The 18,040-nt window shown below is 40.0% G+C and overlaps 1 protein-coding gene and 1 non-coding gene across 7 annotated transcripts in view; both read left to right on the top strand.

Annotated features, from left to right (window-relative positions):
- ryr2b (ryanodine receptor 2b (cardiac)) overlaps positions 1-18,040 on the top strand; it is a 57,616-nt gene that overhangs the window by 15,332 nt on the left and 24,244 nt on the right. For 4 of the 6 annotated variants that reach the window (XR_011037373.1, XM_068327878.1, XM_068327873.1 and 1 more), the window contains exons 33-65: positions 63-222; positions 417-503; positions 587-813; positions 1,822-2,035; positions 2,135-2,734; positions 2,820-3,020; positions 3,191-3,296; positions 3,430-3,570; positions 4,557-4,833; positions 4,937-5,051; positions 5,254-5,386; positions 5,815-5,918; positions 6,078-6,213; positions 6,980-7,166; positions 9,006-9,114; positions 9,934-10,054; positions 10,333-10,502; positions 10,679-10,899; positions 11,376-11,466; positions 11,582-11,722; positions 12,553-12,716; positions 13,637-13,715; positions 13,894-13,983; positions 14,275-14,412; positions 14,548-14,625; positions 14,802-14,877; positions 14,960-15,081; positions 15,274-15,391; positions 15,697-15,770; positions 16,518-16,639; positions 16,769-16,818; positions 17,034-17,094; positions 17,497-17,744. Coding sequence is in view for 5 of the 6 variants with exons in the window: in XM_068327878.1 (XP_068183979.1) it covers positions 63-222; positions 417-503; positions 587-813; positions 1,822-2,035; positions 2,135-2,734; positions 2,820-3,020; positions 3,191-3,296; positions 3,430-3,570; positions 4,557-4,833; positions 4,937-5,051; positions 5,254-5,386; positions 5,815-5,918; positions 6,078-6,213; positions 6,980-7,166; positions 9,006-9,114; positions 9,934-10,054; positions 10,333-10,502; positions 10,679-10,899; positions 11,376-11,466; positions 11,582-11,722; positions 12,553-12,716; positions 13,637-13,715; positions 13,894-13,983; positions 14,275-14,412; positions 14,548-14,625; positions 14,802-14,877; positions 14,960-15,081; positions 15,274-15,391; positions 15,697-15,770; positions 16,518-16,639; positions 16,769-16,818; positions 17,034-17,094; positions 17,497-17,744 (4,961 nt within the window). In the remaining variant the exon portion in view is untranslated. The remainder of the gene's footprint in view (positions 1-62; positions 223-416; positions 504-586; positions 814-1,821; positions 2,036-2,134; positions 2,735-2,819; positions 3,021-3,190; positions 3,297-3,429; positions 3,571-4,556; positions 4,834-4,936; positions 5,052-5,253; positions 5,387-5,814; positions 5,919-6,077; positions 6,214-6,979; positions 7,167-9,005; positions 9,115-9,933; positions 10,055-10,332; positions 10,503-10,678; positions 10,900-11,375; positions 11,467-11,581; positions 11,723-12,552; positions 12,717-13,636; positions 13,716-13,893; positions 13,984-14,274; positions 14,413-14,547; positions 14,626-14,801; positions 14,878-14,959; positions 15,082-15,273; positions 15,392-15,696; positions 15,771-16,517; positions 16,640-16,768; positions 16,819-17,033; positions 17,095-17,496; positions 17,745-18,040) is intronic. The other 2 variants (XM_068327875.1, XM_068327877.1) reach the window with 1 other exon arrangement.
- On the top strand, positions 8,289-8,360 carry trnag-ucc (transfer RNA glycine (anticodon UCC)). The gene has a single exon. It is a non-coding gene; the product is annotated as a tRNA-Gly (tRNA).

An 18,040-nucleotide genomic window follows, 5' to 3' on the forward strand; every position in this document is an offset into this window, starting at 1 on the left:
AGACGTTGAAATAAAAGATGAAACACAGGAAACAGTAAAATATTCTGATCCTTTTTTCACAGCGTAAAACGGAGCAACTGTTACATGGTGTGTGCTGGAGAGGCAACGGGTCTGTCTCGGAGTCGACGGAGTTCAGGCTTGGAGATTGGCTGTTTGATCGACACAGCCACTGGGCTGCTCACTTTCACCTCCAGTGGAATGGAGTTGGCCACCTTCTACCAAGTAGGTCACATGAGCCCAGCGATCAATATTCCTCTTCTGTAATCAGTATCTTTGTTAAATGTGATTACATTTATATCTAAATTCAATATTCATTTGACTTCTTATTGAGCTCTGTATGATGAGCTTTGAATAACTTATTCAAGTCATTATAGTGACTGTTTAATAGACTGAACTGAGTGGAGTTGTGTCATCAGGTGGAAGCCAGTACAAAGCTTTTTCCTGCTGTTTTTGTCAAGCCCACCACCAGCAACATGTTTCAGTTTGAACTGGGACGCATAAAGGTAGAGACTTTATTATTCATCTTGTCATTAAAACATGAGGTTTTGTGTTCTTGTCACACCTTTTTGTCTGGTCTTGTCTCCAGAATGTGATGCCGCTGTCAGCAGGTTTGCTTCGCAGTCAAAGAAGGAATTCCACCCCTCAGTGTCCTCCCAGGTTTCAGGTTCAGCATCTTAGCCCAGTTTCATGGGTTAGAGTACCAGACCATGCTTTAAAGGTGACGGTGGATCAGCCGGATGAGCGTCATGGATGGAGTATCCAGTGCTCTGAGGCTTTGCAAGACATGACCCTCCAGATCCCTGATGAAAACAGGTTAAAGAGCAGGGATAGATACATGTTTTTAGAACTGGGTTTACAAGAAGCAATGCCTGTACCATTTGTAATGCTGTCATATTAAATTTTGCATTAACATCCAGTTTTTTGTACCAGCCACTGTGAAAAGACAATCTGCAAGTAAATGTAATTAACATCAATGTGATATGTCATTAAACACACTTTAGAGTATAAAAACTGTGTGAAGGCAATCACTTTAAGAGACTTTACAGTTGCGTAAATGGTAGCGGTTAGCGCTGCTGCCTCAGAGCAACAAGGTCAGGGGTTCAAACCCCATCATTTCCAACGTGGCCTTTCTGTGAAGAGTTTGCATGTTCTCTCCGTGTCTGACTGGGTTTCCTCCGGATTCTCCGGTTTCCCCCCATTATCAGGAAAAACATGCATCTAGGGAATATTAGGTAATGTTGGACCGTGGTGGTGGCGCCCCCGGGGTGCAGCGGCTCTGGACCTACTACCATCCAAGGTTGACTTTTTGACCTTGACTTTTTACAGTTATAGGCTATTGTATACATTTACATAAATACAGTCTGCCGAATGTAAATTTAGAGGGAGAATGAAAAGCATCAATTTTTGGTGGTCATCAAACCAAAGTTACCTATTGATGACAGATTGTTGTCACTTTATCACCATGCCCAAAGTCTCAAAAGTCACCTTAATTGTGATAGACTTTGTATCACAGCAAGATCTGCTCTTCTCTCAGGGGAATTTATGCTCATGGTTACTGATGTAACACTCATTTGCAAGCATTTTCTACATGTAGATACTGAGCTGTGTGCTCATCTCATAAGATAAGATAATCCCTTATTCATGACACAGTGGAGAAATTTACGATAACGTGAAAATTCTTGCTAATTAAACACCACAGATCGCACTTCCCAGTAATTAACATCATTGTGACTTTCTTTCCATGTGCTATCAACAAAAGTTTTACAGCAAATTCAGATTTGATGCGTCTACTGTTCTTTTTGCTGTTTTTCCACTCTCTAGGTCTGTTGACATTCTGGAGCTGTCAGAACTTGACAATCTCTTGACCTTTCACCATCGTACTCTGCTCCTCTACTGCTCTTTATGCGCACTTGGAAACACCAGAGTTTGCCATGCCCTTTGCAGTCATGTGGACCAATCCCAGGTCCTCCACGCCATTCAGAGCCCCCACTTCCATGGCCTTCTCCGTTCTGCATTTTATGAACTGCTTATTCAGGTGACTACATGTTCTGGTTATACTTTTCTTTATACAGATTAATCATTGGTCGACATTGATGAAGGACAAATAAATTAAAAAGTACCTCTTGTTCTTTAGGTTTACCTCAGCAGCCACACCACAGCATGTCTCATGATGAACCATGAATACATTGTTCCTATGACTGACCAGACCAGACAAATCAGCCTCAATAATAACATTAATGTGGGGAAAGGTATTCCCAGCAGTAGTCTGAGCACATCCCTTAAACCATTGATGAATTTCACATCTCCCTGTTTTGTGAGAAGTGATGGAAAAGATGGAGATTGTGGACTTGAAATAGCATGCACTTGCAGCCCAGAAATCCCTCTGGATGTACTGAAGGAGCTGACTGTGGACATGTTGACTGCAGCTGGGAGGGCTGTAGAACAGGGTGTGACGGATCCTGTAGGGGGAAGCATTGAGCTCATGATAGTTCCCTTGATTAGACTGTTCTACAACCTTTTGGTAATGGGAGTATTTAGAGATGAGGACCTTTGCAAAGTTTTGAAACTCATAGAACCAGGGGTCTTCTCTTCAAATCTTCAAAACTCAGAGGATAAAGAGAAAGAAGAGGCAATTGATGATGAAAAAGCATGGTATGACAGCACACAAAAAGAAGTGGATACCCCTAAACAAGGACTCCTTCAAATGAAGCTTCCGGAAGCTGTTAAACTTGAGGTGGATGGGTCGGGGGTTTTTTTAAACATTTTTTCTTGAATATTTCTAAAAACAATAAAGTTAAAATTTGCATTTATTTTTCCAGCTCTGCCATTTGCTGTCCTACCTGTGTGATTGTCAGATGCGCCACAGGGTGGAAGCTGTGGCTGCTTTTTCCGACAAATTTGTTCATCAGCTGCAGGAGAACCAACGCCTTCGCTATAACCAAGTCATGCAAGCACTCAACATGTCTGCTGCTCTCACTGCTCGCAAAACAAAGGAGTTCCGTTCACCTCCAGAGGAGCAGGTTAAATAGCCTGAGATAAAATTAACATTTTTTATTCCCATAAGTAGTTTCTAAGATTGGGTGAGAAGATTGTTTTCTAAAATATTGGTTTGTGATTTCCGCTATGTTGATGCAGCTGTGTTGCTTTTGCAATAATATGGTCTATTATGGTTGTGCAATCATTGTTGCAGATCAATCAGCTGCTGAGCTTCAGAGAGGACGAGCTTAACTGTCCGTGTCCAACGGAAATCCAGCAGGTCCTGCAAGACTTCCATCACCTCCTCATCACACACTGTGGTTAGAACTGTTCATCTTTCAATGATTCAGTACTAAGCTTCATTTAGCTCTGGGGAACTATAAATAGAGTATTATGACGGCACTTAGTCTGATTGAAACAGTGGAAAGCTCATCTTGTGCTGTAATTGTGTAGGCATTAAATTGGACAGTGACACAGAGGATGAAGAGGATGCTGGGATGTCTGCAAAAGATCGTCTTATTCGTTTAGTGACGAGAGTTATTGGACTGAAGAAAAACCCCACAGGAGTGGAGGAAAATAGACAGCAGAGTGGCAGTAAGCTCATCTGTGTTATCAAAGCCTTCCTTTGCCTGTCAAAATAATTGCCTTTTGTCACATTCTAATCTCACTATGCGTGGTATCACATACAGTACAATCTTTTGGTTCAGGATCAGTTAGAAGAAGAGACATAACAGTTGGTAATGAAAGAGGATTACTGTATGTGACTGAGAATATCGAGATTTATCTGTTATCATAGACCATGTGTTGAGACGACGTGCCAACCTTTTGTTTGACAGCTATTTTCAAATATATAAAATGTCCTGTGTCAGAATATATTTCAGTTAATTTCAAGATCATAATTTATAATGCTTTCAATATTATTTCTTGAAACTTTGGACACAGATCACTAATGTGGAGCAGATGTTTATTTTCACATTTTGAAAATGTAAACGTACTGAACAATTTTCCACACTGATTGGAGAAATTTGAAGTTGGAGGGCGTCATTTTGTTTCTGCTGAATGTGGTAGAGAAACACTTTTGTCTAGGGTTTAAGATGATTAAATTTCCTTTTATGAAATTTATTAGGTGAACTCAGACAAATAATTTCTACTGAAAGGTCAAATGCACAAAGTCTTGACACAAGCGGCAGGGAGAAATGAAATCAGAGGGTTTTTACTCACAGTATATTTCCTCATGGCTGAAACAGATAACAGAGCAGACTGTAAGAGAGAACACTTTGTCTATTTCAAGATTGTCAACATAAAGTGTTCAGCTGCAAAGCTCACATAAGCTGTTAAGTGATCAAGTAGTTAAATATTGTAGAGCATGTTAACAAGTAACACAATGCAAAGCATCATCAGTCATATAATGTAAGTGGCGAAAGCACATTGATGCTACAACTATGGTATTTCCTTTCATCCTTTACTGTAAATCCTTTTCTGGATTCCTAGGAGATTTAACACTTTCTGATGCTCACACAAGGTTAGTGGGGTCTCACTTATTTTAAAAAATGACTTTTCACCTGCTGATACTTCTCCAGAGTCCCTAAAAATGCTAATCTCTGAGACGATGGTACGTTGGGCTCAAGAGAGTGAGATGCAGAATCCTGAACTGGTCAGGGCAGTTTTCTCATTGCTGCACCGTCAGTATCAGGGCCTTGGGGGCCAAATGGCAGGACCCCTCTCCAGAGCTTACACCATCAGTCAGGCATCGGTAGAGGACACCATGGCTCTCCTGTCTTCCCTTAGCCAAATCCGTGCCCTCCTCAGTGTCCGTATGGGGAAAGAAGAAGAGAGGCTAATGATCAGGAAGCTGGGGTAGGGGGCTTTTGACACCTGATTAATGTGATCTTATATAACTCTTTTGATTACTTAATTTCTATTTTTAAAATCTTTTCCATTATGTGTTTTTTAATGATAGAGACATCATGAATAATAAGGTTTTCTACCAGCAACCCAACCTAATGAGGGTTTTGGGGATGCATGAGACTGTAATGGAGGTGATGGTCAATGTTCTTGGAGAAGGAGATTCAAAGGTGGGACAAATTGATTTCATTGTGATGATATGGAGAAAGATTGTTTGTTACATCAAAGGGTAATGGTTAATGTTCCAGAAATAAAGTGTTAAAATGCTTGATCAGTGAGGCCATACTCCCTTAAGTACAGTCAGTTTTTTCTGTTCCATCTATGCCCACAGATTTGATTAATTTTATCCATGCATTCATTTCCTGTCATTAGGAGATAACCTTTCCCAGGATGGTTGCCAGTTGCTGTCGATTCCTGTGCTATTTTAGTCGCATTAGTCGTCACAACCAGGGAGCCATGTTTGACCATCTCAGCTATTTACTGGAAAACAGCAATGTTGGGCTTGGTAAATCATACCCTCTTATTATTCTATTCTATTCTGCTGTATACACCGTTTGCAAAGTAACAGACTGAGTTGTAATGTTTGTTTTATGGACTGTAACTCATTACATTACTGTTTTCCATCACAATGCAGTCATCTATTTGTCCAGATGTTATGAGTCTGTAATTTGCCGTGCTGTCACCGTAATGTAATTCACTTTACAACATGAACACTGAACTTTTTGTAAAAGCTAGTCAGCAATGTATAGATTTATTGCAGAACTAATGTCTTGAATGCCATGGACATAATATATGCGCAGCATGTTCGATCTCTGTCATGTGCTTGCAAACATGTTAAGATTCTGTCCAAACAATAAGAAACCCCAATATCCTGACATCCTATGTATAGAACATGAGTTGGCGTTTAGAGGGTTTTATATCTTGATCCTTTAGCTTCACCGTCCATGCGTGGAGCTACACCTCTGGATGTAGCAGCAGCCTCAGTTATGGATAATAATGAGCTGGCCTTAGCACTGAGGGAACCTGACTTGGAGAAGGTGAGCTCATATTCCTTGTCCTCCCCCTCAATTTTGCTATTCATAGTGTCTGGGAGAAACAAAATGTTAATAGAGATTCAACATTTCTTTTTGCTTTACACACTTATCACTCCAAAAGCTGTAGTAAGTCTCCATCTGTTAAACTCATTTACTATACAGGTTGTTCATTACCTTGCTGGATGTGGTCTCAGGAGCTGTGAAATGCTAGTGGCTAAAGGTTACCCTGATATTGGATGGAACCCCGTGGAGGGCGAGCGCTATCTGGATTTTCTACGTTTTGCAGTGTTCTGTAATGGTAACCATTTCTGATTTTTACTCATAAACCTCACATATTACAGTGCAACAACATAAACGTGTTGGCTGTGCAGTAGGGAAGAATCTATCAAATATGGAGTAGATCTAGATAAAGGGGAAGACAATATTTTCTTGTCCAACATAAGACTATTTTGATGATTGATGGTGATGTTGATTAGTTTTACTTAAATTGTCCGAATCCAGGTCACAGTGTTACACTGGAGCTTATCCCAGCTGACACTGGGGCTTGAGGTGGGGTGCACCCTGATTAAGTCACCAGTTTATCACAGGGCCTTTTAACTCAAAAATTTCTGGAATAATTGAAATAAAAAGAACAAAAACAGGCAATTAAACTTTAATACCTAGCTGCTTTCCTATCCGATAACTTACGTTCTTGTTTCTTTCCATTTTCTCTCTTTGAAATTAGCACTTCACAGATATCAGCTAGAATGTGGTGGTCCCAACTACTGTAAATTATTTGCATCAGAAGTAATTACCTCCAAAGTGCTTCTCACATTGATTTTTCTTACTCCATAGCTGTGGCCAGAAGCCATCAGATCAAATTGTCCTTTAGGTTGCTGACAGGTTACTAATGGCATTGGTTTTCTCTTTTTCTCACTCTGATATCATCTGTACCTGTTTCTTGGATCAGTGTATAAACTTAAACATACAGCATTCCTAAGAAATACTATGGCCATAAACAAATGTCCTATCACACACCCTGTCCACAGATGACTAATCTGACACTCTGTGTTTTCTTACGATAGGTGAGAGTGTAGAAGAGAACGCTTACGACGTGTTGAGGCTGTTGATTCGTCGGCCGGAGTGTTTTGGGCCTGCCCTGCAAGGCGATGACGGAAATGGTCTCCTTGCAGCGATGAAGGACGCCATCAGGATTTCAGCTGACCCTTCTACGGATACGACCCGTACTACATACCAGTTAGGTGGAACACTGTGAGTATTATTTGCAGAGTAAGGTGAGTTAATTATGTGTGTATATGCTTGCAATAAAGCTCCATTATACAATATGTAATGATGATTCAAGCTGAGGTTGCAGATTGCAGTCAAATGATAATCTCTCACCTCATCAACATGTTAAACCATGCAAGAAAAACGCAGATGACTCTGCATTGACATCATAGCTAAAATTAACAGAGTTCTGGAGAGTCATAGCCTACTGTAACTATCTAATGTGAGACAGATGTAAAGGTGTCATGTAAGCATGATCCCTATAGTGATGGCCTCACATACTTTGTAGAACAGCTGTCTTCTAGTTACAAAGGTAAACATATTCATTTAGGTCATACGGTGTTAAGTAACTGAACTTAAGTAACTGAAGTTAATAGCAATATCTAGCGCCAAACAATGTTGAAAAGGTTTTATAAAATTTTTAAAAGTCACTTTTTTAATACTATTTACGAAAAAATCTGTGGCTTTGTCATGTTTTTATTTTCTTATAAGAATACATTGAAAAATTGTCATTGCCAAACCTGTTAAATTTAAATATGAAATATTACATATAAATTAAAACATCAAATGTAAATCCAAATGTTAAATGTTAAATCTAAATATCAAATCTTAAAAAGATTTTCATACCACATTTAGAGTGAGCATTTAGATTTGACAGACATTTTATAAACATATATTCACAAGAAATTTAATTTTGATGGGGTGACACGGTGGCGTATTTGGTATTGCTTTTGCCTCACAGCAAGGAGGTTCTTGGTTTGATTCCTTTCTCTGCAGAGTTTATGTTCTCCCCATTTCTGCATGGGTTCCCTCTGAGTTCTCCTGCTTCCTCCCACTACCAAAGATCAAAAACATACAGCTTCAGTGAAGTGATCACACCAAATTGTTCATAGGAGTGAGTGTGTACGTGTGGGTTGCTTTGTCTTTTGTGTGGCTGCACGATGAGCTGCCACTTTGTTTGGGGTGTACCCTGCTGCCTATTGCCCGCAACCGGCTGAGAAAGGTCCCAGCAGACCCGTGACCTGTAAAGCATATACTGTAAATGGTTGTTGACAAGGTGATTGCGATTGCTTCCACACAAAAATGAATGAACAGTTCGGTCGTGTGGCATTGGTGGTATAGTGGTTAGCATAGCTGCCTTCCAAGCAGTTGACCAGGGTTCGATTCCTGGCCAATGCACAAGTTTTGGGCAGCAGTAGCTTAGTCCACTAATTCTTTTGCTGGGGGGGACCAGAAGTCAGTGGTTCAAGACCCATGTCTGGCAAAAAATTTTGGAGTATGAACCTTGTGTGTGTATGTGATATGGGCCTGTACCCACTATATACAGTAGATGCATGCAACTGATAACCTGTGTGTGCTAGAGTGGACTAATAATGTCCCTACCGGGATCAATACAGTTGATTAAAATTAAAATTCTAAAATTAAATTATGACAAAGTCCATAGATGTTGAGATGACTAAATCATGCTTTTGTCAACATTGTTTGGAGGTTACTGTAACAAAATGTTGCTCAGGTTCAGTTTGTGCCACTTAGCAACTGACATCCTATACATGTGACCAAAATGAAAGTGCCTCTCATTATGCTATTATGCTACAGATTGCAAAAGATTTTGTATTAAGTAAGTAGTTTCAATAATGATTCATGCAACACACACACAAAAAAAGTAACAATTTAATGTAACCTCAATTGTAAAACTCTATAATGTACTGTTTATAATAACGGAATAATTATTAAGTCCCAGAAGTTTTCTTGGCAGGAGAAAAAGCAACATTATATATTTATTCACAACTAACTGTTAACAGTTATGATTGTTTCCTGTAACAGAGATGTCGTCCATGACAGTGACGAGGACCTCATTCACATGGGGCACGCTATCATGACCTTTTACTCAGCCCTTATCGACCTGTTGGGCCGATGTGCACCAGAGATGCATGTGAGTATTTTGTTGACCTTCCTCAGTCCTTCAGCCTCAATGTCTGTTGGTGCCTCATGCAATAAAGCCTAATGGAGAGAGTCTGTGAACTGATATTAAAGAAAAAGGTCATAAAGAGACAAAGGACTTACACAGACTATCTTGGATCACACACCGGAGCCTCTGTTTAGACATAAATTATGAATATTGGAACTTTTGACTGTGGTGATTCAATAAGATTCACTGCTCCAGTATGTTAGGGTTAGGGTTTGTTTTTTGTTTTTTTTTTACAAAAGTACAGAACTGGAAAGACCATGTTTATTAAGTTTGTTGTGAAAGTTGAATTGGACTTTGATGTATATGTCAAATGGTGTACTTTACGTAATAACCCTGTTACAATTTGTGGACATTCCTTAGCTAGAGAGTGAAATTTATATGTAAAGAGCAGAATAATATCTGATAAAATACACCTTTGGAAGATATACTTGAAGCATAAAATGCATTCTTCTAAGATTCAGTTCAGAAGGCTTCAGACAATCAATTAACACTTGAAAAATAATTAAAAAGAACGTGCATTCAAAGATTTACAAAATGCATTTTAAGTTAAAGACAAATCAACAGAACTAGAACACATGAAGAAAATCAATCCACAACTGAGTCTGTGCTCAGGTTTTCAACTTTAACACAAATGACATTGAGATTGAAAACAAGCTCTTGATCTATTAGTAGAATTGTTCTCACTGAAAATCTCAACACTGAAGATACATTATAATGCCAGTTGTGTACAAAAGAATACACCTGTGACTAAACAGGAACATTTTGCTGTGAATTGCTGTCCAGTTTATCCAAGGAGGCAAAAGAGAATCTATCCGCATGAGAGCCATTCTGAGGTCGCTCATTCCCATTCAGGATCTTGAGGGAGTCATCAGCATCGCCTTTCAAATCCCTTCAGTGTCTCAAGGTGAAATTAGTTTGTCAGGGTCTTTTACATAACTCCATCCCTTGTATTAATCCATCCCTTGTCAGCTGAGCTGTCTAGAGATTATAACTGTTTTCATTATCTTTTATAATTGAAGTGAAGAATTGTACTCACCTGTATTGTCGATTGATTGATTGATTGATTGATACAGTCAGTGTTCTATGTGACAGAGATAAATACGCAAATACGCATAACATGGATACATGTAAAACACAAGTTACATTGATAATCTAAATTCAGTTTTTCACTTGTTTGGACAGATGGTCATGTGGTTGAGCCTGATCTATCCAAAGTCTTCTGCCCAGACCACAAGGCAGCCATGGTTCTGTTCCTGGACCGGGTGTATGGCATTGAAAACCAGAGTTTTCTTCTTCATCTATTGGAAGTTGGTTTTCTGCCTGACCTTCAGGCTGCTGTCTCACTTGGCAATGTGAGCAGAGTAAATTGAAATTAGTTGACCTGTGCACATGCTTGAGTGACCCAGTGTAATATTGGTGGAGTAACCTGTGACCTCACATCAGTCCAAGCTATAATCTGTCACCAATGAGAAATATCCACTTCCATCCCTTGCATTGACTCTTTTCCCCTCACTGTCCCCTCTTGCAGGCTGACTTAGGATCTACTGATATGGCCCTGGCCCTCAATCGATACTTATGCACAGCTGTTCTTCCCCTGATCACCAAGTGCTCAGATTATTTCTCTTATTTGGATGACCATATTTCATTGGTGGACGATTTCATCCTGACAATCTACAGTCTCTCCAGAGTGCTTAGCTTGACCAAGGCTCAGGGAGACACAATTGAGAAGTGTTTGTTGGCTGTGTGCAGGTTAGGTTCTGATTATTCTCAGCTGTTACAAGAGATGCTACTGATGTTCTTCATAAATTCTACACAAGTAAACTTATTCTTCTGTGGTTTTCTATGGTTAATCTATACAGCACTGTGCAGTTAGCTTTCCTGTTTTGTGACCAGGTTGCATGAAGATAACTGTTTATTAACAACTGCTGATGCATCAGTAAAATCTTATTTTCACTCATTATATTTAATGATACATGAAAAGGAACAATTATTCATTTATCTGCAATGGGAAATTAGTCTTATAGTCTTAAACACACACAGAAACCACGTAATTATATAATGCAACTGCCCAAAATAAGTCATTATTTTGCCTAATTTAGATATTATTCACCAAATTCCCTAAACTATAACAAGGTTTATAATTTTTTTATAGCATCTTCACTGTCACATATGTCATTATTCTGAGAACTGGTCATGTGACGAATTCTGTGCATTGATGTCCTCAGCAAACTGCGACCATCCATGATGCAGCCTCTTCTTCGACGTCTTGTTTTGGATGTTCCTCATCTTACAGATTACAGCAAGATGCCACTAAAGGTGAACAAACACATTATAGATAATATTAAATGTGAAAATATATCCTTTCATTAATTTTAAATCACTTTTGTTACTTTTGTTTCTTTTAACAACGGTCATTATGTCTATTTGCCAGCTCTTGACCAGTCACTACGAGCAGAGGTGTAAGTATTACTCAGTAACTGGAGACCATGGTGAACAGGGATTGTCCTTTGAGGAGAAGCTCCACCTGTCTAGAAAACTGTTCTGGGGTGTGTTCAAGGCCTTGGAGAAAAAGGTACCCCAGATTGAAAATCCATGTCAATCATAGTACTTGTGAAGAAGGACTTGCTTAGAAAAAAGCTAGATTTTAAAAGTTAAAAAAAAGAGACAAAGATAAGAATTATTATTATCAGGTATATTTCGTATATTGTCATGAGATCACATGACAATATACGATGAGAGACCACATGAATCCATGGTTCACCCAGTATTCAGGGAACTTACTGTATTTCTTTAGCAGAGAGACCACTTTTGTATCCAAATCATTCATTCATTTTCCAAATCCGCTTAATCCGCTAACGCAGGTCGCGGGGTAGCCAGTGCCTATCCTGGCAGTCTCAGGGCGTGAGGCGGGGGACACTCCGGGCACGACGCCAGTGCACCACGGAGCCACATAGCAAACAAACAAATCATTCACTCACACACTCACTCCTCTTGTCAATTTGGGACCGGCCAATCAACCGCCAATCAAGCGCATGCTTTTGGAGGTGGGAGGAAGCCGGAGAACCCGGAGAGAACCCACGCAGACACGGGGAGAGCATGCGAACTCCGCACAGAGCGGGACTCGAGCCCGGGTCCACCGTGTTGTGAGGCAGCAGCGCTAACCACTGCGCCACCGTGCCGCCCCGTATCCAAATCAATTAAAACTATTGTGTTATTAAATTTGAAATAAGATACTTTTCCCCACTGAGCGGTGTTCTACAATTGAAAAACTGATATAGCATCACGAACCATTTCGTCCCCTTTTATTGTCTTGTCCTTCAAGACCCATTCTTATCAGGTAAAATTATTAGTTTAGTCTTCTGCTCTTCCTCATGCACTGTGTTTCCAATACCAACTCTACAGGACTATGAGCCTCAGTTATTTAGGCTGTCTGTCCAATGCCTGGCTGCAGTGACCAAGGCCCTCCCTCCAGACCACATCGACTCAAACTGCTCCTTCCGCATGGAGAGAAATGTCTCATTGGACTCAGAGGGACACTTTGACCCCCAGCCTGTAGATACCTCCAAGTAAGACATGAATGGGATGTTGGGAATGTTTTGCACTGAATGACCTGTGGATGACCCGTTCATCCTCATAAATATTGTTAAAGGTCCCATATTATACTCTTTTTAATAAATTTCACAAAGCTGTCAGACATCCAACTACAATGTATTTAAAATGTATTGCCCCAAACTGTTCTGTGGTCCTGAATGTGAGCCTCCCAAAAGTCGCTCAAATGAGCTCTACTGAGAATAGGCTCTATCTTCTGTCTGCACCTAATGACCACTGTCTGTCAAGGCCTGGCCTGCCTGTTACACTCGCATCTCACAGAGAGGATCTGATTTGCACACAAACAGTTACATGCGACGTAACTGGCACATTGTCAGTAAAAATGAAACACGAGCACGGTCTCTTCTGTTCTTCTATGGCTGGGACAGAATATAAGCACTTATGTTGATTTGTAAAACCAACAAATGAGCTATATTTGCAACAACACTGCAACACACTGCTACCTTAAAGCTGGATACACAGCACTTCACCTTGGAGATGAAGGCCCTCTTATTTGGCAGAGGAAGTGATCTTGTGAGTGTTCTCAGTGCCGGGCTTTGCAAATAACTCCTGTCATTACGTCAAGACAGGAGCCGAGTCTGACTAGCACTGTTTCACCAGTGGGTGGGCTGCAGAATCGATGCAGGACCCATTTGTTTTCCCCATTCTACGAGTTGATAGGCTCAGGAAAGACTATATATATATATGTAGAAACCAGAAAACAAACAAACATGTTTTTCATAAAATGGGACTTTTAATTGAACTGAATTGATAATGTGTCTTCTGTTAATATGTATTTTCATGCACTTGATAAGTCATTCCATTAATAATGTGTTGTTCTACTAAAACGTGTTATTGCCCACCATAACATCATTCATTATTTATTTCCTTTCACTAGTGTGTCAGTGCCTGAGAGACTGGAACTCATAGTAAACAAGTATGCAGAGCATACTCATGAGAAGTGGTCACTAGAAAAGGTAGTGGTACACATTATTTCTCCTAGCAGTTGATTAAGATCTGACTCCTTTGAGGATACATTACTAAGACATGATGATGCTAGTCACAGTCATCGTTTTTGTGATGGAGCTAACATATTGAAATCTAGACATTTCTGGAAGAGTATTTTCTACTGAATTTATATGTTCTCTCTGATAGTTCGCTAATGGTTGGGTTCATGGTGAGCAGCTATGTGAAAACACAAAGGTTCACCCTCTCCTCAAGCCATACAGGGCACTGGCTGAGAAGGTATTTTGAAAAGTCTCTCTTTTTTTCTTTGGTCGGTGTCTGTGAATGTGCATAAATAAAGAAGGTAGTGAACTGGCAAATCCCAGAGGCACCTGCATACCAAATGGGAATGCATGTAAAATATTAAAATTCCTCCACTCATAATGCTTAGTGTACTGAGCATACAACAAACGTTGTTTCAAGTTTTTGAAATATCAAACTAGTTTAAAGTTGCTTTTTTCCTCTGTCCTTGGATTATATGCTAATTTGTTTTGGACACATTTCCTAAATCTAAATGTTTGAGTTATCCAGGAAAAGGAGGCATACCGCTGGGCTATTAAAGAGACAATAAAGAGCATGCTGGCCTTTGGATGGACTGTAGAGAGGACCAAAGAAAGAGAAGCATTCGGCATGCATGCCCGTACTCCCAGAGTCTCTCAGCCTGGACAGGTATGTGTGCTTGATAGGCCATGTTTACTTTGCCGTTGGGCACCAATAATATTAAGGTGCTTAACAAAAAAGCATCTCCAGTACTTTTACATGCTTTCCTTAATGGAGTAATTAAAAGCTTGTTGTTTTCCCTAGTTGTCTTTTGAAGGTGCATCAACATTCAGCCCTAAACCTATGGATGTGAGCAGCATCACTTTATCATGGGACCAGTGTGTAAGTAATTAATTTTCTTTCCTGTCATGTAATTTGCATGGCCTGCGTGCTTATCCAGTCCGAGCTGATGGGCTTGACCATTATTTAAATCGACCTTGCATTTGCATGCCAGACTCATGCGTCGGAGAGCTGTGCAGTACATTTCACTCTTTTGTTCCATTTTCCCTTATTTCCAGGCGATGGCTGAACAGTTAGCTGAAAACTATCACAATGCCTGGGCAAAGAAGAAGAAATTAGATCTAGAGAGCAAAGGTACATCTTGTAACATAGTGTTAGCGCCTCTCCTCGCAGCAGATGATAAAACTCAATGTACTTTATCATAATGTGTTCACAGGAGGTGTTGGGATTTCAATGCTTGTACCCTATGATACCCTGACTGCCAAGGAGAAAACCAAATTCAGAGAGAGAGCCAATGATATCCTGAAGTTCCTTCAGATTAACGGCTACACTGTGTGGAGGGGAGTAAACAATAAACCTACGATTTCAAAAGACTATGTGTTGTATAATCCTCTTCTGCAGGTCTTGCAGCATTAGATCCCAGCTACTAGAGAATGAGATTTGCTTGAGCATCCAGACAAGACACCTGGTCCTAGATTATCAGGTTTATTTTACATCAGTTGTGTCATGTGTTTATTTCACTCCTTCTACAGGGATAGAAAGACACTTGAGATGGACTTTCCAGCTGTCAACAGCTGTTTTGGTCAGATTCTTCTTCAGCAGCTGCTGTGCCACACTGAGGACGCCCAAGAACACATGCTGGAGATGGGTAACTTAGTCTTAACAAATGTAAAGAAAAAAAATTGTGGAAATAAAGTAAAACATCAGAAGAAATGAAACGTTTGAGCACTCTACACTTTAAATCTTTGTTGTAATGATTCAGTAACTGTCCCTTCATTCTACTTTTGGGTCACTTTAAACTAAGCCAATGAAAAATACTTCAACCAGATCATTCTTTCATAAAGTATAAATAGACACACTGTTATTTTTCTCTTTGTTTGTCTTTAGTGTCTTGGTAGTTTTGCCATTTTTGATTACGTAGAATTCAATACTACATTCCATTTTTCCTTTCAGAGGTGATGCAAGCTAGAGTCCAAATGTCTAAGGGAGAGAGATCTTGCCAGCAACCAAAACATTTCTTTCCTAAGGTTTGTCTCACAGCAGTACATATCAAAATAGTAAAAATCTGTTACCTGTATTTCATGCTGTGAGGATTTGAAATATGGTACCTTCTAGGTTCCTGGCATTTTCTTTATTCTCGTTGAGCTTTTTATTCTTTATTTCACTTAAGCCATCTAATTAGTTTTTCTCAGTGGTGGTCACCATTGGCAACCCTTCGAGTGATGCCCTTTGTGGCTTTGTAATTTATTTAACAATTTTCAAAAATCCATGTGGGCGTGTTGATTGTGATCAAGCATTGATTAAAGCTTCCCACACAGTCCTGCCCCTAAGGAGGCAGCAAATGAAAATGGTTTATTTCTCATTGACGGGGGCCCCTGAGTCAGACCCATTCAGCCACGTCAGTGAACAGTCATTCCTCACATCTTTGCATCCCACACCTCCAAACAAGCTACACACAGACAGACACGTACAACTCTGCATGTCTTTTGTTGTCTGTGAATAGTTGGTATTTCATCAAATCAACTAATCTGCGGTAGACATTGACTCTCAACATCAGATCAGTTTTGTGTCATTACCAACAGGTATAATGACACAATATTCAGACCCATGGAATTTCTTTTCAATTCAATTTATTGTCTGAATTATATAAAATGAGTTTCACATTGACCAACAATTGCTTTCTCATTGCAACTTCAAGGTTGTCAAAGGATATTCACAGAGAATATGTCTCAAACTTGTTGATACATGAAGTCATCATGTGTTCTAATGAACAGGTTATCCTACCTCTACTGGAACAATACGTGAAAAGTCACCATCTGTATTTCCTGTCCACCTCCCTCTGCTCAAGCGTACATAGAAGCCATGCCTCAAAAAAGGAAAAGGAAATGATCGCAAGGTATGTGCCCTGTTCAGAATAGTAGTCACATCATTCTGAGCTGCCATTCTTGTAATTTTGTGACTCATAGGTACATCTTTCTGCTCACCTCTCCTCAATATTTAATTTGTCATTTTTCCTCACATTCAGCCTCTTTTGTAAACTTGCAGCTCTTGTGAGATACAGGACATCCTTTTTTGGTAAGGATCCTGTGAAACGTTTCTTTATTACTGGTTGCTTCCTAGGTTTGTGCTTTGGTCATGATTGTTTCCGTCCACATTTGTGTCTGCATTCTTTGAGACTCATCCGATTCCTGGTGTGTAGATGTATGTTCTGCAGTTGCATATCTTCTTATTTGTGCATGTTAGCTGACATCCTGGATTCATTTTATATTTTTGTGTTTATTTTTACCCAGGAAATGAGACCTCCACGATTTCAAGCTGCCTCCAAGTGTTGTCTCAGGCCCTGGATGCCAGGTAGATGGCACTGCTCTCACATTCTGACTAATCCTGCAATCGCATCAATGTCACACTGCCATGAGGATGAGATGCCTGGTGTAATTGAGCCACTGATACACTGATGCTATCTAATTGTGGTTGACATCACTAATACTCCCTGAGGACAATGCCTGTGATGCATGATGCTAGAGATAGAATCCTGACTCTCCAGAGATTGATGTTATTCAACCTTGTCTGGTGGGCACAGACTGACTGCTGACATATTTAGTCTCCCTAACAACTTCCATCATAGCTTTCTAAAAACTCCTTGGCATCAATAGTTGAATACTGTACAGTTTTAATATTATGTTCAAATTATCAGATTTTTTTCTTGTACAAATAATTCAGAATTCCCTTTTTTTTTATACCCATTGACCCCAGGACCTTGGTGAAATCTGCCCCGGAGTCTGTCCAAGCATCCTTGCATTCATTTTTTGAGGAGGCAGCAGCTGATCTGGAGATGACTGTGGAAAACCTCTCAATGACATTGGCCTGTTTGTCTCAGAGTAAAAATCAACAGTCCAGAGGAGTGACCAAAGTTCTCAACTATACAACCTCCATTCTTGTCCCTACCCTCACTTCACTCTTCCAACACCTAGGCCTCCAAAACTATGGAAAGGACCTCCTGGGTAAGGGACAGTGATGTATGCCAGTTCAAACTCCACCCATCTTGACACCATTACCAAATGTTCTCAGCATGCTCAATCATTTCCCTCCTTATGCCATGGAGCTCGAGGAACAGCTGTTACCCACACCTTCAGAAATCACAGAGGAACTCTCTCCTTCTCTTCCCCTTCCAAATATTTTAAATCAACTCTTGTTAAGCATCTCAATTATGACCAGAGAGCAGTAGGAACATACATTATTGTTTCCCTCAAAAACATCCCGACCTTACAGGAATTATTCATTACCCAAAGCATCAGCC

The sequence above is a fragment of the Antennarius striatus genome, chromosome 11 (assembly GCF_040054535.1).
Source record: "Antennarius striatus isolate MH-2024 chromosome 11, ASM4005453v1, whole genome shotgun sequence".
Lineage (NCBI taxonomy): Eukaryota > Metazoa > Chordata > Actinopteri > Lophiiformes > Antennariidae > Antennarius > Antennarius striatus.